Genomic DNA, 21,900 nt, shown 5'->3' with positions numbered 1-21,900 from the left:
TTAGTTTCTCTGTTGTAATCAACGATCTTTGTACTAAGTTCCAGATGTTTATTTTAAATACATGACATTGTGTACATCTGTCTGAGAAAGATGAAAAATGTGTAGTTTAACATTTGACCTTATGTAAAAAGTGAATAGACCATTAGATCTTTATAGTAGTCCACCCACTTCTAATTGAAAAGTCTCAGCTCTATGTGATTTTTTTTATTATTTTTTAATTTATTTATTTATTAAACATTTCCACCTCCTCCCCACCTCCCTTTCCTTCCCACTGACCCTCCCCCTCCCTCTCCAGTCCTAAGAGCAGTCAGAGTTCCCTGCCCTGTGGGAAGTCCAAGGTCCTCCCCTCTCCATCCAGGTCTAGGAAGGTGAGCATCCAAACAAACTAGGCTCCCACAAAGCCAGTCCATGAAGTAGAATCAAAACCCAGTCTCATTGTCCTTGGCTTCTCAGTCAACCTTCATTGTCAGCCACATTCAGAGATTCCGGTTTGATCACATGCTCCATCAGTACCAGTCCAGCTGGCCTTGGTGAGCTCCCATTAGATCAGTCCCACCGTCTCAGTGGGTGAACGCACCCCTCGCAGTCCTGACTTCCTTGCTCATGTTCTCCCTCCTTCTGCTCCTCATTTGGACCTTGAACTCAGTCCAGTGCTCCAATGTGGGTCTCTGTCTCTTTCCTTATCCATCACCAGATGAAGGATCTATGGTGCTATGCAAGATATTTATCAGTGTGGCTATGGGACAAGGCCAGTTCAGGCACCCTCTCCTCTGCTGCCCAAGGAACAAGCTGGTGACATCTCCTTGGACCTGGGAACCCCTCTAGAGTTATGTCTCTTGCAATCCTAAAATGACTCCCTTTATTAAGATATTTGCTTCCCTGCTCCCATATCCACCCTTCCTCCATCCCACCCATCCCATTCCCCCAAGAAACTAGACACTAAAACTCTAATTAACCCAATTAAAAAATGGGATACTGAACTGAACAGAGAATTCTCTACAGAAGAAATTCAAATGGCTAAAAGACACTTAAGGTCATGCTCAACCTCCTTAGCAATCAGGGAAATGCAAATCAAAACAACTTTGAGATATCATCACACATCTATCAGAATAGCTAAAATCAAAAAACACCAATGATAGCCTATGCTGGAGAGGATGTGGAGTAAGGGGAACACTCATCCATTGTTGGTGGGGATGCAAACTTGTGCAGCCACTTTGGAAATCAGTGTGACGGTGTCTCAGGAAACTGGAAGTCAGCCTACCTCAGGACCCAGCAGTTCCACTCTTGGGAATATATCCAAGAGATGTCCAATCACACTACAAAAGCATTTGTTCAACTACATTCATAACAGCACTATTTGTAATTGCCAGGACCTGGAAACAACCTAGGTGCCCCTCAATAGAAGAATGGTTAAAGAAGGTGTGGAACATATACACTTTAGAGTTTTACTCAGTGGTAAAAAACAATGACATCTTGAATTTTGCATGACACCTTGAATTTTGCATGCAAATGGATGGAAATAGAAATCGCTTTACTAAGTGAGATAACTCAGACCCAAAAAGATGAATATGGCATGTACTCACTCATAAGTGGATTCTAGCCATAAATAAAGGACATTGAGCCTATAATTCGCCATCTTAGAGAAGCTAAATAAGAAGGTGAACCTGAAGAAAATCATATAGTTATCCTCCTGGATATTGGAAGTAAGCAAGATTGCCAGGCAAAAGTTGGGTGCACAGGGTGGGGTGGGGTGGGGTGGGTGTAAGGGGAGATGGGTAGAGAGAAGGGAGAAGGGGAGAATTGGTATTTTTTTTTCTAAAAGACTTTCCCCCTAAATATTCTTGTTCCTATAAGCATAATAAATTATACATTTGTTGTTTTTCTTATGGTTCAGTGCCAGCTAGATAGATAGATAGTAAGATTTGCTCCTGGAGCTCTGACATGTCTAACATCACAGGAGCACGTACCATTAACAGCCGGCTACATATTCTATGGATATGCCTTTCTTTTTTAGAACACATCTAAACTTTAATTCTGTTTCTTCCCTTTAAATATAACTTATCAGTTAGTATTCAGGAGTAATAAATATATAAAGCAGTCTTTCCTAGTCCAAGATATCTAATTGACGTTTCCTGGGTCTATCTCATGACTTGGTTATTCTAGCTTAAAACAACAGCAACAACTAAACAGGTAAAAAAAAAAAAATGGTCCAGTGAATGTACTGGCCTTTATTTGTTTGCTTTTCATGAATTTGTCTGTATCCTGAATTTCTCCCTGGTATGTGTTCTCTCAATGTTTTGATTTTATTTTTAGAGCAGTTATTTTCCAGGTAAATATTAAAAAAGATTGAAATGTAGTCAATTTTTAAAAAGATTGGTGATTCTTAGGTAACAAAGAGATTACATTTTCCTCTTTAAAAAAATCCATTTGGAGTAAATTAGAATAGAGAAGTCCCATGTTTGGAGGCCATGCTGATACTCTCTTCCATGCTATTCTATGAGTTTCAGTATCCCAGTCCTCTAAACATGTGCATTCATGTACTTAATAGACTTTATGTGTAGCTTTGTCCTAAAAGCATTGACGACGGTAGGAGGCAGTTGTGCTCCACTCAGGCATGTGTGCTGACAGATGGAGAAAACCTCTTCCCGTTGATTGTCAGCATTCCTACTCTGCAAGACTTCAAGCTCTTCTTGGCGACTGGGAAATTAAAAGTTGGCAATTCAGCCTTTAATTTTGATCCATCTGCTCAAACTAATGAGACATCTCATTTATAAGCTTTTCTTTGTGTTACCAAATGCAAGTACAGCTTTATCATTCCTGTTAATAATTCCCCTCCTCCTGTGTAACTTGCAGAATGGGAAAATAATTGATGCCCGTGGTTCTATTGAGATTGTCTTCTTATACAAACTCTGTTACAATGATCGGAAGACAATTAGGAACTTTCTTTAATTATAGCATATTGAACTTTTCAAATCAAACTTTGAAAAGGAAATAAGATCCTTATTTAGTAGCTTCTTATCTAAAAATCTGCCTCCCATTTGATAGCAGAAAAGATTTGATTAAAGAGAACTCGAGAACTTCAGCGTTGTTAAAATGAAACACCAATCTTTACTATATTATTTTCTTTTCCTTGTTTTTCACTAATGGTTTTATTTCAAGATTTTAAGAATATCCCCTAAAACTGGCTAATGACTAGATGAATATCCTGTCTGAAGAGTATGATTTTGATGTGTGTGTGTGTGTGTGTGTTCTTGTCCGTGTGCCTGTGACCACAGAGATTGCCATCAGTTGTTTTTTTTTTTTCAGTTGTTCTCCACAGTATTCGTTGTGACCTTGGAGTTAACATTTGGCTCGTTTTCCTGCTCAGGGATAATTCTTTACTGTCTACACCAGCTGGGAAAATAGGAATATGCACTTAATGCCTCACTTTTTGCATGTATGCCTCCTGCCCAGCCGACTGAGCAACTTTTGAATCTTTATTTTTTAACATTGGTTCTCAGGTGTATTCATATACAATCAAAACAAATTCTGTTGTACTAATTTTCATAATGGAAATTAGCAATGCCTATTTAGCCTATGAAAATTTTTATTCTTTGTGTGCAAGCATCTCTGATTCTTTTATGTATGCTTTTGAATCCTGCATTCTTTGTTGCCCCTGACCTTATGAGGTGTTACCCTAAAGGCATATGTAGGTATGACCCTTAAAGATGCTTTTTTTTAGTGTGAGTATGAATATTAAAGATATTTCTCCTTCATCTATACTACAAAAGACGGCTCTTCCAAAAAAAATAATAATAAGTCTAATTTGGGGCTGTAAGAAAGTCTGAGGAAAGTATTTCCTATACCTCTACTCACCAGTTCTGGTGAGTCTCACATAAAGTTGAAATTTCCTTATTCTCCAATTTCTAGTGAAGTATTTAGTACTTACAGAGTCTGTAACTTGCTCTGTATTTGCATTACAGTTGTTTCCTTAGAATTTTTATTTTCTGTCCATAAGCTACGAATTTCTTTAATATGTCTTAGGCAAGCACTATATACAATATTTTATAATTTATAGCATATACTCATTTAAATAAATGATACTCTTTCCTAAAAGTAATGAGCACAAGGGATTGAAATTATTCTTTTCTCCATTATATTGGTTTCTCTTTAAAACATTGGTTTTCTAGTATCTTCTGTAACATAAGGGCTGGGCTTTTTGGGGTTTCTGTCCTGCCCAGTTCCCACAGCTGGTAAGCCCCAAAGAAAATCACACAGAGGTCTCCATAAGGTATAAACTGATTGGCCTATTAGCTCAGGCTTTGTAATAGCTCTTATAACTTATATTAGCCCATTATTCTAGTATATGTTAGCCATATGGCTCAGTACGTTTTTCAGCAGGGTCGGTCACTCGGGAGGAAATGGGCTTCCTCCTTCCCAGAATTCTCCTGTTCTCATTGCCCTGTCTGGTTGTCCCACCTATACTTCCTGCCTGACTATTGGCCAATCAGAGTTTATTTAAAACATAATTGACAAAATACAATTGTCTTACACCAATCTTCCATTACTATCCTAGCTCTGTCAACACTGAAATGTTTGTTTTCAACCCTGAGAAATTCTTGGGTTCAGCCAAGATAAATGGAAGAATAGATCTGTTTTACTAATTCTTCCTCTGTAGAGTACTGTACATTCACCAGTTACTATGGATTCCTTCTACTGTGGTAATGACTAAACGTCTTTTTACTCTAATTCTAGAAAATGTGTAAAAATCCTTTTATTGACATAAACTTCCAAAATGAAGTTATGTGCAGTGTTTAAAGGGGGTTGTAAATTATATAAATTAATGTCCTCTCACATTTTTTATTTTGAATATTTTTACATTTCCCTTTTGTTTTGCAGTTATTAGAAATAGTTCTCTGTAATCAAAACCAAAGTGGAGTGCAGGATTGACTTTTGAAATGAAAGGCCTGAGTATTAGTGGTGATTGGTGTTTGTTTTCTGTGCTGCCAGACTGATGACAAACAAGAAACCCTGGTGACATCACTACCACATGTGCCTGATCTGTACAATGATCATTTGTATTGGTTAAGGCATTCTACTTTTTAGCATTTCAAAGACCAGTACTGGAGGTTATTGCCAAATTTTTACCATAAATTCTATGCATTTTGTAAAATTTTTTTTTCTTGTTGTTGTTTTCTATATGAAAAAATTTCTGGTGACCATGAAAATAAGAGATTATGTAAAGGTCTTGTTTGTGTTGAGATAGAGTCTCTTATAGCTCGGATTGTCTTTGAATACCCAAAGTAGCTAGTCTTTAACTTCTGATTCTTCTGCCATCATCTCTTTTATTTTGTGTAGCTATATTAACTAGGACTTTCCTCACTAATTTCCATTCTACAAAATATGATTTTTTTGGTATATAGAGAAACTGCTGGTGTCTGGTTCTTTATTTTTTTTCTACATGATTTATAATTATGCCAGTTGTAGTTTTGCAACTATCGTGGCCATGTTTTCCTTGTTTCTTTCTTCTTTTTTATTTTTTTGTTTTTTTTCCTAATGATGAAGGTAAATTGAAAAGTATAATTTTTATGGAAATCTGGGATACTTTTCATTTATATTTATGAAAGGAATTGAAAAACTAAGACATAGTCAAAAGTCCATCTAAGAGGTCTTGGAATGTCATTTTTCTCTTTATAGAAGCCTGCTAGTAAATAAACCAATAAAGCTGACTAGGAATATATAAACCTATTATTTTATCTTCTGCTTATCCCATAAAAATACATACATGGTCTACTTTTCAGTAAAAATTCACCATAAATGTATTATTTGAGAAAATTATGTTTGAATGTTCAAGAATCATAGTGACTATTATCTAACAACAAAAATGAACACATTCAAAGAGATCTTGGGAATATATTTTCTATTTTGTTTCATTATTTTCCTGAAATCAGAACATCCTTTATTGTGTTCAGATACAGTGTGTTTCTGAGGCTAGTGGCATCTGTAGAAATGAAATTGTTATCATTTGGCTCTCTAAATAATTATATTTGCATAATTAATGGAATAGTTGGTTTTGCTTAATTTGTTGTATACAATAGATATTGCTATCAGGGCTGTCAGTAGCAAAGCAGATGAAATTTGGCTGTTTTGGAGGTTAGTAAAATATTTTTTTTCTGTGTGATACTGCTTTATAATAAGAGAGGCTTCATTATTCTGTTTATTAATCTCTAATGTGCAATGAATTAAATATGCCAAGCTTATACTATGGGAGCAAATCAGAAGCTATTTTAGTTTGAATCTTAGTTTTCGAGTTTTAGTTAATTTGACATCTTTTATAAAGTCATGGTCCCAATGTGGTTGGAATTTGAAATTTTAGAACTGGGGTTTTTTTTTTATTATTTTTGGCCTTCATTACACTTTTTTAAAATTTATTTTATTTTACATTCCAGCCAAAGTTTTCCCCCTCTCTCCCTCCAGCCCATTCTCTGTCCACTCTTCCCAGGGGTGAGGGTTCCTCTGGGAAGTCAGCAAAGTCTGGCACATTAAGTTGGGGCAGAACCAAGCTTCTTGCTCCTGCATTAAGGCTGAGCGTGGCATTCCATTGTAGGGAATGTGTAGTGAGGAGCTGCAGGCAGGCCTGCTTTTCGTCTCGCCTGGCTCCCGCATGGCTAGCTTAGCCCCGGAAATAACAACACACAAATTGTATTCATTTAAACACTGCCTGGCCCATTATCTCTAGAGAGTTAGTTACTGGCTAACTCTTACATCTTGATTAACTCATTTCTAATAATCTGTGTAGCACCACGAGGTGGTGGCTTACCGGGAAAGATTCAGCATGTCTGACCTGGTGGCTGGCTGCATGGCGTCTGCCTCATTGCCCTCTTCCCAGCATTCTGTTCTGTTTACTCTGCCTACCTAATTTTCTGTCCTATCAAAGGGCCAAAGTAGTCTCTTTATTAACCAATGAAAATAACACATAGACAGAAGGCATCATTTCCCCTTTTTCTATTTAAACAAAAAAGAAAGGCTTTCACTTTAACATAGTAAAATTACATATAACAAAACAGTTATCAAGTAAGAATTACAGTTAAAATATTTGTATCTGTTTTATATTTTATCATAACTAAGGAAAACTATAACTAACCATTCTTGAACTCCATCAAAGACTCCAGAAGGATATAATATTACCTAAGTAAACAAGAAGTAAGCAATTTGCAAACTCTAGAAATGACAGAGATATCTCGCTGCCTAGACAGTCACCCAAAGTTCTTTTGTAACGTTGGGGCATCCATCTTTGGCCTACAGGCCCATAGTATCCAGCAGACATTTTCATGAAGCAGGAAATTTCAAAGACAGTTCAGTCACTATCTGCTGTGTCCTGCAGAATGTCTCGCAGACTCTTTCATGAATCAGGAACCCCAAAAGACCATCTCACCTTTCGGTAAGTTCAGCAGTCCTCTCTCTGTGGGTTCTCTGTGTCCAGTTTATGCAACAGTCCAGGCAAGAGCAGTTTCTTGCCCAAATGTCTAACCAACTCCATAAGGAACCTCTTCGATGCCCTTCTTCTTCTTGAAGTAGATTGGTGCTGTCAGAAGCAGACATGTCTCATTGTCATGTTCTGTAGTCTTTGAAAGATATGAAGAATGCCTATCTTACTGAAATATATCTTTATATATCTAGAAAATCTAATTAACATGACTACAAGTTGGACTATTATCGATGATTATCTATTAACAACCTATATTTCCTAATTATACATTACGTTGTTAAATGAACTACACAATCACAATACCTTAATCAAGATCAGAAATACATATACATATAACAGAATTGACCTTAAAATCCATACCAATGCAAATTATTCATATCTATATCATATCCCCCTTTAAATGTAAAAGAATATTTATAAACCATATTTGGGAATATGGGCGCAGTTATTTCTCTTCAAACTACTTCCTGCTGTATAGGGGCGCTGTTAATTAGTTCTTTCATAGTATAACCTGTGTGCCAGGTTCATCTCAGTCGGCAGTTGAGCAAAGTAATTTTTTGAGGGTGTTCACAGCAACCTTTCAGGAGAGTGTGGTCTATCATACCATATTGGGATAGAAACAATCCACAGGGTCTCATCCTCTGTGAAAGCAAAAGAAGAATCTCTTTTCCAAAGTATCTATCCTTAGATCCAAATTCTGAAGTAATACCCTTATATCCATTCTGGTTTAGCTTGGCAGCCCATATAATGAAATGTCTTTCTGTATTTAGCTCCTTCACAGTCAAAAGATTCAAAGAAAACACAATAATACAAAGAATCCAGACTCTTTGTGAATTTTCCATTTTTACGTGGCTTTTTTTCTTTATTTCCTTTAATCTATAACTATCTGTACTCTGTCTCTTTAAAGACTTTACCCTTTTTTAAGTCATTAACTTTATTCTCTATATTCCCTTTCTTCTCTCTCCCAAGCCTAAGTACATTCATCCAACACTGTGACCCATTTAGAGGTCTTTTATGTCTGAATCTGTTTTATTGTGAATCTGTAATTATTTTTTTTTCCAGGAGCATTTCTTAAAATGTTAAGTAATTCTTAAAAACTTAAGTTGCACCATGTAGAGGTAATATGGTACCGCCTGTTTACAGCCAGTCTAAACCTTAATTGCACTGTTAATAGGATAATTACGATAGTTCCTGTCTGAGACCAGCACAGTTGAGCTTGGTGGAGCTGAGCAGCTCCTGCCTCAGAGCTATTTGGTGTCCTTGAGCCCGGAACAGTTCCAGGCACACAGCAGTCCACATTGCCATCTAGTAAGCCATAGTAGCACTTTACTCCAAATGCTCCATTCAAAAGCTCTGTCTCCCGCAGGAGCCAGGAGCCAGACAGAGATCGATGGCGGCACAGCCCAAAAACTGGTATTTCAAAACTGCCACTTTCTACTAGACCTGATCCAGCTGCTTACTCAGGCAGGAAGAACTGAGCCATGGGCATGGTCTCTGCTACTTTGTTCCCTACCCCGAGTGGGTACACAAACGTCCAGGCCCAGAAATGCTCCATAGCCGGAGTTTGCACCAGCAGCAGAACCCAGGAAGCTGCATTTTAAAATGGCGCAGCTTTTTTTCTCCCGCTAATGCTGAAACAGGAAATCTCTCTACAGCACATCCTAGCAAACAGCAAAAGGCTGTGTTAACCTCTATATTTGTGTCTAGAATTCCTTTTAAAGCCCTCTTAGGTTTTACGTGGAGTTAGTTACCACGTTGGGTGCCACTCTGGAATGGGTTCCAGTAAGTTAGCTCATGCACCAGGGGATAGATCCTGATCCTACTGCCAGGTGCCTCACAGATAGTTCAACACTGTCTCCCACATATAGGGGGCCTAGTTCAGTCCCATGGAGGCTACACAGCTGTCGGTCTAGAGTTACTGAGTTTCCACGAGCTTGGTTTAGCTGATTTGTAGATTTCTTCATCATGATCTTGACCTCTCTTGCTCATATATTTCTTCCTCCCTCTTTTCTGTTGGATTCCCAGAGTTATAATAATGCGTGTGATGGATGGAAACTAAAATTCTAAAAGGAGATCATTTTCCAGAATTGCAGCTCTCTTAAGTGCCGAGAACCTTTTAGTTTCTGTCTCTAGACTCCTTCACATATGTCGAATAATATATTTATCCTTTGAGCATATATAATAACTTGTGGCATGTAGACACTGCTTTGTTTACCTGTTTATGTTATGTTGATGGGCACTAATATTGTTTATACCTTTTGGCCATTCTTGAGAAAGCTCTGTGAACATTTACAAATGTTCTTTGGAATATATATTTTTAGTTCATTTTGTGTTTACCTAGGAAGGGTATGCAGTGTATTGTAATTCTGTTAAAAGTATCAAGGGATGCAAAAGTATTTTTACAAAAACTGTGCCAATATATCTTCCATTATAGGGTGAGAGTTTTCATGATACACATGGTTAAACAAAAAGTGCAGTCCAAATCAGATCTGAAAACTTCTTCATATCCTTAATGACCCTGTTCTTGTCTATTTCTCAAAGTGCAGCTGTTCCAGTTGCTATGAAGTAGATTTTGATATCATTTCCTACCTGGGGAAAATGGTGCAAAGCATGTATGTTTTTTTGTTTGTTTGTTTGTTTGTTATTGTTGTTACTTATTGGTCATTTGTATTGTATATTTTCCTGCCAGAAATCTTTCTAATTTTTTTAGGCCCAATTCAGTTTTCATCTTATTGATTCTTAAAACTGTTGCCACACACATGATTTGCAAACCTGCTCTGCATTCCATGTGCTTCCTTTTTACTCACTTCATGGTATTTTCGATGCAAAGAAGTTTTTAACTTAATGTCCAGCTTTTCGCATTGCTTGTCTTTTATTATATTTAGTAAACCAGTGCCAAATTTGAGAACATAGAGAATTGTTTCTGTTTTCCTACTCTTAAATTTAGGTCTTTGATCTATCTCGGTTGTTTTGTAGACAATAAAGAGTAAAATTTTATATTTTTGCATGTGGTCTTGGGGTTTTTTTTTTTGATACTGTTTATTGAAGAGACTGTTGTTCTTACCACCTGGGAACATTCAAACAAGTAGCAACTATTGCCCACCCATCTTGGTCAAACGTGCTATTTCTGTGCCTTGATCTGGCATCAGAGTCAGTGAAGATATGCAACACAGTCAAAGTTATGTGTGTAAAGTCACAGAACTTATAGATTGACTATCTCTGTTTGTGTCTGTGTGTGTCTTTGTGTATGTGTGTGTATTTATATATGGGAATTTATTGGAATGACTTATAGGCTTCAGTTCAACAATGACTAATCATGAATGGAAAGACCAAGAACCTAGCAGCTGCTTAGACCCACGAGGCTAGGTCTTCTATGTATGCTGGAATACCAAAGAAGTAGGCTCCAGGGTCAGTGAAAGAATGAGCTAACAAGGTGAGGGCAAGCAGACCCAGAAGAAGAAACCTTTTCTTCTTTCATTTTCTTATATAGGCTCCCAGCAGATTAAGGCTGTGTCTTAAGACCTGCTGTCTTCTTGCCTCAAGATCCGAAAAACAAGGTGCCTTCTGTTTCTTGATTATAGTTCATCCCAGATACAGTCAAGTTGACAACCAAGAATAGTTATTACACTATGGATGAAGCAGTGCTTCACACATTTAGAGAATTAGCAGAGGAAATTGAGCTTTAGTAATGGATGCCAACCTTCTATTACTGGTGGATCCGTTGCTGTAGGTGATGTTTGGCATTTAGTCTTTTTCCATCCCTTTCGTGATACAGGAAAAGGATGTCTTTCCATCAGAGAAAGGATAAAGTAGGTTTGGCTAGGTTTCATGACTCATGATTAAACATAACAAAGGAATTCAAATTGGGCTTGAAAAGAGAAAGAGATTCTCACACAAAATGAAAAACTCTACATAGGCTGTATGGACTCATTTTTGGTAGAAAGTATGCCAAATGGAAAGCCCATTCTTTTGTCACTACCTGAAGGCCAAAAGACTGTATATGCAAAGTTATCTTTCTCAAGAAAATGATTGCTAATTTGTCAAAAACTAAAATTAAGGTAGTCTGAAGAATGGCTCCATGGATAAATGCTTGCTGCATAAGCATAGACACTTCAGTTTGGATCTCCAAAGACCGTGGAAAGAGCTGCAGAAAGCAGCACTGATTTGTTCACTTTGTATAAATACAAGTAATTGTTTCTATTGATTCTATATGTGTAGGTGTATTGTAATGCTGTTAAAATAAAAGTGTTAGGTTTCCTGAGGAGAAGCTAACATTTATGTACTTTTCTTACACTATGCCCTTAACGAAAATATCCAGGTAATATGTTGAATTCATTTGGGGAAGTATACATTTTTTTCACCAATCTTAGAAAAAGTTCAGCCTTTCATCTTTGATAATTGCTGTGGGTTCTTCATGTGTTACTTTTGCTATGTTTTGTCAGTAAATTGAGGAAATTCTCCATTAAAGAATGTTGGGTTTTCTCAGGTGATTTATTCATTCATTCATTCATTTTTATTTATTTTAGTGCCAACTTAGTCTTGTTCCTTTCTTCTGTTAATGTTGTATATTGCATTGGTAGACTTTCATATGTTGGTCACCCTTACATTCTGGTATAAATTCTACTTGATCAGGATATACAAACCTAATGTTTCTGAATTTAGTGTCTTAGTATACTGTGGAAGAAATTTTTTACCTATATTAATAGTGGAAAATAATAATGTCTATGGAAGATAACATCATTCCAGTCCAAGATTACTTATTTGTAGAATCTCTTTCATTTTTTAAAGACTGAGAACAATTCTTCAACATTATTTTGTTTTTTTTATTTGATCATGTGTGTGCACACATGTGCCTGTATGTATGTGTTCTTATGTTTGTGGATGCATTTGTATATATATGTAGGTGTATGTGCATGTCCTATACTTATGTAGACCAGAGGTAAACTTTAGTTCCATTCTCCAGATTTGTAATGGTTTAATTGAAAATAGCCCTCATATGCTTATAAATTTGATTACTTGATTTCCAGTTTGTGGAACTGCTTGGGAAGGTTAGGAATATGGCCTTATTGGAGAAGATAAGACAATCATGAAGATTGTCATGATCTTAATATTTCAAAAGCCTCCTGCCATCCCCAGGGCACTCTCTGCTTCCTGTTGTGAATCAGGATATGAGCTCTCAGTTGCTGCTCCATTGCTATGCCCACCTGCCTACTGCCATTTTCCCTGCCGTGATGGTGAGGGACTCCTATCCCTCTGGAACTGTAGCCCAAATAAACCCTTTCTTCTGTAAGTTGCGTTTTCATGAAGCTTTATCACAGCAATACAAAAGTTACTAATACAAAATGTCACCCACCTTGTTTGGAGACAGAATACTTTACTGGCCTGGAGCTCACCAAGTAACTAACCTGGATAGCCAGCGAGGTCTAGGATCTGCCTAGGGCTACCTAGCATTAGGTTTGTAACTGTGATTTACTACACCAGCCTTCTCTATCTGGGCTCTGAACAAATCTACCTAATACTTGACTTCTATGTTTTTTAATTACATATAGTTTATAAAATGATTCAACTTGGGTTTATCTGACTTTTCTTATAATTAAATTCATATTTTTCATTTTGAGAAAATATAGGATTTATGTTCAATTGAGCTGAGTTTCTCGTGTTAGAGGCATATGTTACCAAAATTTTCTAGTTTTGCTGCTGATTACTGTTGTTGCCTGGTTTATGAAATGGCTCCTTTGTAAAGTTACCATTTTATGCTTTTTGACCAGCAAGTTAGCATATATTAATACTTTGTGACTTAACACATAAGGTGCTTCAGCTAAGTTTTCACTAGCAGCATTTAAGATTTTTAGTGGTTTCCTAACTTGTTACCCCTTTAATGCCAATGTGTGTGAGAGAAAACGTCTTTCTCCCAGTTCCTCTAGCTGTATCTCCATGGAGTCAGTTTTACTTTGTTTTAAAACAAAGTGTTGTAATCAGTTTTTAAACTTGTCTTAGGTTTATTACTGCTATGAAAGAACACCATGACCAAAAGCAAACTGTAGAAGAATGGGTTTATTTGGTGTATGCTTCCATTGGATGACAGGAACTCAAACAGGGTAGGAACCTGGAGGCAGGAGCCGATGCCATGGAGGGATGCTATCTATTGGCTCCCCATGACTTGCTCAGCCTGCTTTCATATAGAACCTAGGACCACCCAGCCCAGGGTTGTCCCAACCACAATGAGCTGGCCCGTTCCACACTAATCACTAATTAAGAAAATGTCCTACAAGCTTTTCTGCAGACTTCCACATTAATCACTAATTAAGAAAATGATCTACAAGCTTGCCTGCAGACTGAACTTATGGAAGCATTTTCTCAGTTGAGGGTTATCTCTCTAGCATGCCTAGCTTCTGTCAAGTTGACTTAATGCTAGCCAGTACAAAACTAATGTTAGTTGGAGCTCTTTCAGGCTGTCCTTTTGACTTGTCCACATAAATCTTTCATCCTTTACATCTTTTCTTGGTACAATAGGATCATCTAGGCAGGCTTATCTGCTTTTCATAGAAGTTGAAATTAACCTTTTCTACATGTAAGCAGGATGTGACCTGCCCTGCTAAAAAAGGTACTGAGCCATGTGGCTAACATATATAAAAATAATGGGTTAATATATGTTATAAGAGCTAATACAAAGTCTGAGCTAATCAGCCAGTCTTATAACTTATGGAGACCTCTGTGTGATTTTCTCTGGGACATAACAGCTGCGGGAACTGGACAGGACAGAAACCCCAACAAGCCGGCCCTCATGTTACAGGATTTATTTATTTTTATTTTATGTGCATGACTGTTTTCCTTGTATGTATGTATGCACACAGCATGAATGGCACTTGCAGAAGCCATTAAAGAGTGTCTGGAGTTACATGTGGTTGTGACCTGCCATGTGGTTGCTGGAAATAGTACCTAGGTACGCTAGAAAAGCAGCCAGTGCCCTTAATTGCCGAGTCATCTCCAGTCCCCTAAATATTTTTAAAATAGGTTCTTAGAAAGGAGTAAAACTTTTAAAATGATTATTTGGTTGATTTATATGCAAAAAATATCTTCAAAAAATGGAAAGGAATGAGATAGTTGAACTTTTAACATTTTGTCTAAAAGGAAATACAGCTTCGAACAGTTCCTTTTTTATCAGGAGAGGTTCTTCAATAACTTACTTTTAGATTTTTCCAAGGTTCTCAGAGATGCCACCTCCAGGATTGGTGCCTCTGGTCTGCTAAAGTGAAGAGTGGGAAAGCTGCTTGCTCCCGTTTAAGGGGGAAAAGATAGATTTGTATCTATCCAGTCCACTTCAGTTGCTTTGTTATATTCCTGTTTTGCTTTTTTCTTGTGTATTGGATTGCAACAAAAGACTTTGTTGGAGGGATGAATTCTATAAGCAAAACACTTTAAAACTTTCTAGACACAAAGGGACAGTTGCATATAGAACTGCACAGCGTTCATGACAATATTTATAAGACCTGTGCAAACTCAAGACAGAGGAAATATGTGCCTGGAGCTGGGGAGATGGGTATGATGTACCCTTGTAGCTGGAGACCTGTTAGCAATTGATAGCTGCTGGGAGAAGATAAATTAGACTTCCTTAAGGCTGTGACCCCTGCTTGGCCAACCATCTGCTAGTGAGGACCCTACTCCTAAGAATATTTATGGAGCACAAATTCAGTTTTAAAGAAACAGCTTGAGGCCAGGTAGAAAGGGAGGTAGGGTGAATCTGGTGAGAGTCGTGAGGAGAACAAATATGATCAAACTATAGTGTATGAGATTTTCAAAGAATAAAATATTTAAAAGGATGTTTCAAAGCTATTGTTTAACTGGTAAAGGATTAGTAGTTTGTGTCCTATGGTTGTACCACGTGGACTATCAATTGAACTTTTCTTATAAAGATATGATTTTGTCTCTTTTTTATATTTTTTCTGTCTCTTAAAAATAACTAAGCTTTAAAAAGCACAAAACATTAATGGAACATTATTGTGCTATTTTGTTATTTTAATCTGATAAGCAAATTTAACAGACAGTATTTGGAGATTGGAAAGTAAAACCAGTTCAGATTCCAGGTGCTTTCTTTGTAACTGAGACCAGAACTTTATTCTTTCTACTTGACTCCTTTACAGTGTTTTCCCTACTCGGGATGGGGGGGGGGGGGGTGTTGCCTTGAAAAAGAAGAGAGTTCAGATAATATGCTTGTGAAATATAATTGAAAAAAAACCTGTGGCCCCAGGAAGTAACTGCAGCATTTCTATAATGTTAAGTGACAAAGATTTTTTAAATGCAATTATTTGTAAAAGTGTGTGATCTTTTTTGTCTTAAAATTTTAACTTTAAAATTGGATTCTATTATATGCCTTTTACTTTTGAAGGTGTGTGTATCTCCAAGGAGTTCAGAGAAAGGCATCAGATCCCCTGGATCTAGATTTACAGACAGTTGTCTACTGCCCCAAGTGGGTGCTAGGAACTGATCCTGGGAAGAAAAACTTGGTAACCATTAAGCCATCTCTCCAGTTCCTCTTATGTGGTTTCAAAATTTTCCAATTAGGTCCTCGTTGAATTTAAAGAGAGTGTCTTGCTTGGATGCATACTTTTGTGTTTAGAGAATTAAGCTCACCAGCAGTAGACTGTTGAAACCATCATTAGGAGAACGCTCTGAGAGCTACTTTCAGGAGAATGCACACTGGATAACTCATAGTCCTCAAACACTGAAGTGAAATTTATCTCTTGTTGCCTCCAAGAACAGAATCAGCATTGCTGCCAATGAGTGGAACCTGTAGTAGTGAATGTAACGAAACCTATGTAAAACACTAAACCTTTTCCTGTACATTAATGTAACACTACATTTTGAGTGCCAAGCTTCTTCCTAGTACTTAGAACCTGTTACTTAATACTTATTGTGTCTCTACAGCACTCTTGCAAAATAACTACTCTTACCCATATTACAAAGGCCAGTAAACTTGCCCAAGTAGATGTAGCATAAAAATGTTGTCGTACTTCAAATATAATATGTTTCTTCATCAGTTAATAGCAAAAACAACTGTTTATATTTAGTTGAATCTCAAATAAAAATTTGGCAAGTCAATCTACATTGCCAAATATTTTCAAAAATGCTTCGTCATTAAATCTGTAAAATGATTATGAACAATTAAAATGAATGTTCTTGATTATGCCAATTTTTGCTGATGACTTTGAAGTCAAGAAGTCAAGTATGAAACATCATTGGCCATGCACTGGTCTGTGCAGAGTGATATTCATGGACTCCAAATGTTAGTTGATGACATCAATAGGATAAAGCTGTGATGTGGGATTCCCCTCTGTACGCTGCGATTACCATTGATTAATAAAGAAAACTGCTCTGGACCTGTAACAGGGCAGAACTTAGTTAGACATGGAAAGCTAGTCTGAATGCTAGGAGAAAGAAGGGAGAAGTCAAAGAGAAGCCATGGAGCCTCTGCTGGAGACGGACAGATGGAACTTTACCTTGTAAGCCACAGCCACATGGCGATACACAGATTAATAGAAATGGGTTAAATTAAGATGTAAGAGCCAATAAGAAGCTAGAGCTAATGGGCCAAGTAGTGATTTAATTAATACAGTTTCTGTGTGGTTATTTTGGGGCTAAGCAACTGGGAACTAACTAGCAGCCACATTCAACAAAGCTGCAGCTGGAGGAAGAAGTTTGAAGCCACTAAGGAGGAACTGCTGTTCTTGAAGAATCAAAGGAGGAAGTCAAAGAACTAGAAGCCCAGATTGCCAGTTCCAGATTGATCATGCAACTGGGTACCCCCAAATCTCAGGACATCAGCAAGATCTTGCCAAACATCCAGACCAAGTATGAGAAGCTTTTCAGAACGAACCATGAGGAACTGGACAAGTACTAAGCCCAACAGATTGAGGTGAGCACCATAGTGGTCACTACTTAGTCTGCTGAAATCAGACACTAAGACCACACTTCTGAAGCTGAGACACACCTTCCAGGCCATGGAGACTGGCATGCAGTCACAAAAAGTCAGGTCAGTTTGCGATACAGCCTTGAGGACATGGTGGCTTGATACAACATGCAGATGGAGTAGCTCAGTGGGTTCCTTCTCCAGCTAGATTCTGAGCTGGCACAACCCTTGGCAGAGAGGCAGTGCCAGACCCAGGAATACAACACCTTGCTGAATATCAGTCAAGTTTGACACTGAGACTACCACCTGCCACAACTTGAAGGAAGATGGGGAAGACTTGAGTCTTGATGTCCTGGACTATAGCATTTCCATGCAAACTATCCAGAGGACAAACACCTGCAAGGTTATGGATGACAAAATGGTGTACCATACCACTGACACTAGAGTTTTGAGGTACTGAGGCTAAAAAGGAAGGTACCCCTGGGACTAAGGGACCAATAAAAGTTGAGAGGTCACTAGATAAAATCATAATGATAGTAATAAATTAACAGAATTAGCAAGCCATAAAATAAAGTATGTTTATAGAGACCGAAAACCTTGTATTAACTTCTGTTGAAGCCTCTAAACAGAAAATGCTTATAAGAAAAAGGAATATGTTTTATTAAATAAGACATGATAGGTTCATAGTAAAAAGAAATTGTTACTTTAAATTGTAACTAGTACGTCTCTTGGCTTCACTGAAAAGTTTTAAAATGATAAGTCATACCAAAATTATGTTATTATTTGAGTCATATTTTGTATTTCATTATGTTCTGCCCTCTGTTGCTTTTTCAAAATAAAGCTTTGAATCATGCAGAATGAAAATGTCATTTTGTATAATGCTGACTCATAACGAAATTCATCTTGAGGCTATACTAGTTAAATAAAATACTGATCTTAGTGTGAAGATGGACTTTTATTTTCAACCACGATGGATTTGTGTTAACATTTTCCTATTAACTAACAATGTTGATTTTTCTTTTCTGTGAACTCATTGAGAGAGATTTTTTTCTTTGCCCTCTGAGGAAATTCTGAATTTCTCTAGATTGTGTGTTCATCTTTTCTTTGTATGTATGCTGAAAGACTACTAGTTTATTATTTGTATCTTTTCAATTTTGTGAATGATTGATAGATTTTTCTCCAGTGTACATATAAATCACCACCACAAATATCTGTTTTCTGCTACTGTTCCATTTCCATTACCAAAGCATTCAAGATAATCAAATTTAAAAGAGGAAGTTTTTATTTTTGCCTTGTGATTTTAACATATATTAAGTAGGTATGGTTACTTCTGTGTCTTTGGTCTGTGTTTGGTAGGAATAGTTATTTCTGATGCCATGGCAACACAGAACATCTCGGTAGTGAGTGGATGGTAAATCAAAAGTGTCGACTTCATGTTGGCTGGGAAACAAAAAGAAAAGAGAGAGGACCAGAGTCAGACTTTCCCCAGTGAGGGTGTGCTCTGTGACCTAACAGCTCCCTCCATTGGCCCCACCTTTCACAGTGTTGGTCACCAGGCAGTATTACCAAACTGCAGACTGAACCCTTATCTTAGAGGCCTTTGGGGATGTTTAAGGTCAAAACTATAGCATTCTTCCTCCAGGCCCCTATGGCTCTTACCCATATCCTTATGCAAAATGTGTTCTGTCTGTAATAAACAAAAATGTTTAACCATTCATGCATTGCTCAAAAGTCTATGTCCAAATTCTCCTACGTCCGAGCAAAACTCAGTCATGAATACTTGTAACATTTAAAAATGCTATAACTCGAAATATAATGATAATTTTTTCATATGAAAAGCAAAGAATGGAAACATAAGGAGGGATGAGACTACGATACAAATCATATCAATTTTTATATAGATAGATGTTTTTTCTCAAATTTATATGCTGTGAATAAAAACAATGACTCATATTTTCAAGAGCAAAATGTACAAACTGCTCCAAGTTCATGGATCTATAATGAATTAGTCATGTTGCTAATTTACCTTGCCTTTATCTTGCATTTTGTTTAAATGTTGGCTAATTTAGAAATTGTAGTGGGAGGCAGTTTGTTCATTCCCGGTCGCCCAGACTCCTGAAATAATAGCTCAGAAACTATGCCATTTGAATCACTGCTTGGCCAATAGCTTAAGCATATTTTTAGCTAGCTCTTAAATCTTTGGTTAACCCATTTCTGTTATTCTGTGTATGGCTGTAGCTTACCAGCAAGGTACCAGCACGTCTGTCCCTGGCAGAGGCTACATGGTTTCTCCTTACTGCGCCTTCTTTCACCCAGCATTCAGTTTAGCTTTCCCCACCTAGCTCCACTCTGCCAAGCCATTGGCCAAAAGCAGCTTTTTTATTCATTAACCAATAAAAACAACTCACATACAGAAGGACTTCCTACACCAAGAAATTGTAGATTTTCTTTTGAAACTTTAATGATCATTTTTATGTGATGATTTCTATGCCAGAATTAAATTTAATGTAAAGAATTGAAATGTTAAATAACCTGTTTTCTATCATTTTAGGTTATGGTATTTGTACATGCTCGCAATGCCACTGTTCGGACAGCTATGTCTCTAATAGAGAGAGCAAAAAACAGTGGCCAGATTTCCTACTTTCTGCCTACCCAAGGACCAGAGTATGGACATGCATTAAAACAGGTAAGTACCAATGACCTGAAGAACACAGGAACATAATGTGCCTGCTACACAGGTCTCAATGGAAGATCTATAGTAGTAGATTCTAAGAATTTAATTGTGAATATTTATAAACTTTTGTGACTTGATCTTTTTGAACATTTTTAAGTAAAGGGTTTTATTGGGATGTTTTTATAAACGATCTTTGTTCTTATTCATCCCCTTCAACTAAAGATTTTTTTTAAAGCAGGGTCTCACTTATTTCCATGCATGGATATAACTGAAGTGTTTATTTCTACCTTTTCAAATACAGCTAAGATATAAATCACATTTGCATTCATAAAATAAGTTAACATCTAAAAGGTTTATTATTGTTGTTTAAATTGGTAAATTAGAATTTTTTAATTTAGTCAATTTAGCTTCTAAAATTAATTTGAAAAATATAACCTAACTAACCAAAAGATCTTTAAGAATATAAAGGGATCCTGAAAACAATGTCTTACTACTGCTTGTATGTGCAAAGAGTTTTCAAATCATGGCGTTACTTGCGTCCTTGTTAGGAAAACAAAGCCTTGAACTTCCAGACCAGAATCTGCACATCACCCGATTCCTGGGTAGATTTTGTGCTCGTTACAATTTAAAAATCACTGATCTGGGTAATCTGAATAGCAATAGTATCTTATGATTTTTAGCATATTTTACGTATATATATATTTATATCAACTTATTAAAAATTTTAATCAAAATTAGGCAAACTCTGGCTTCATGGTCTAACATATCCCTGGTTTTTAAAGACTTGAAAGCACAACCAGTCTTAATACTTTATTACTTACAGCTATTCACTTGTGCCACAGGGGACTGGATAATCAGTCATAGAGATGGCAAAATACTTTTGTTTCTTAGCTGGAACTGTGTCCTGATCTGAACTTAAACCTATAAAAATAAGTTTTCTATTTGCATAAAGTGATTACTTCCAAATGTATTTGTGATAAGATTTAACAGACTGTTTGCTTAATGGCTATAAGCTCACAAACCTGATGCTATGCAATTTTACATGCCCTAGTTATGCTTATCTAGAGGAATAGAACTGATAGATTGAAAAATTATGTATATACACAGATATATATGTATACATATATACATATATATCTGTATATATATGGAGATGGGATTTATTAAAATGGCTTGTAGAACTAACAGAATGAATTTCTGTAGGAAGGGTGTTTATTAGACTGGCTCACAGGCTATGGTCTGGCTTATCTAACAATGGCTGTCTACTAATGAAAAGCCCAAGAATGCAGTAGTCGTTCAGTCCACAAGGCTGAATGTGTAGTGGCATTTCACGTATATTTTAATAAATAAAGCTTGCCTGGGGATCGGGAAAATAAAACAGCCATACTGGCCAGCCTTACAGAGCAGCCAGCAATGTCATACACCTTTAATCCAGTAGCTACAATGACACACACCTTTAATCCACACTAGTTGCCATAAAAACCGGGTGGTACATGACTTTGACACCAGTGGTGCACGCCTTTAATTTCAGCCCTAGAGAGGATTATAAAATGGGAGACAGTTCTCAGACACAGTTTCATTCTAAAATTCCTGGAGGCAGGATTGCCATTTTGGACTGAAGTCAAGGTGAGACCCAGTGGCTGGCTGCTTGGTTTTTTGGATCTTCAGGTTGAACCCCTATTTCTCTCTCTTAGTTTTTTTTAATCGTGATTCATGGATGTCTCAGATAGTCTTCAGTATACACTGGAATCCCAAAGGAGTAGACTTTAATACCACTGAAGTAATGGACTTTCTAGTGAGAGCAAGCAACAAAAAGAGAGCCAGCTTCCTTCTTCCATGTTCTTTCTTTAG

At 37.0% G+C, this 21,900-nt stretch overlaps 1 protein-coding gene across 2 annotated transcripts in view; it reads left to right on the top strand.

Annotated features, from left to right (window-relative positions):
* Ascc3 (activating signal cointegrator 1 complex subunit 3) overlaps positions 1 to 21,900 on the top strand; it is a 317,613-nt gene that overhangs the window by 125,339 nt on the left and 170,374 nt on the right. For both annotated transcript variants that reach the window (XM_048449042.3, XM_048449043.3), the window contains exon 14: positions 19,927 to 20,061. In XM_048449042.3, coding sequence (XP_048304999.3) covers positions 19,927 to 20,061 — 135 coding nt within the window. The remainder of the gene's footprint in view (positions 1 to 19,926; positions 20,062 to 21,900) is intronic.

This window comes from Myodes glareolus, chromosome 1 (genome assembly GCF_982192425.1).
Source record: "Myodes glareolus chromosome 1, mMyoGla1.1, whole genome shotgun sequence".
NCBI classification, from domain to species: domain Eukaryota; kingdom Metazoa; phylum Chordata; class Mammalia; order Rodentia; family Cricetidae; genus Myodes; species Myodes glareolus.
The sequence above is the reverse complement of the archived record's forward strand: the minus strand, read 5'-3'. Positions and strand labels throughout refer to the sequence as shown.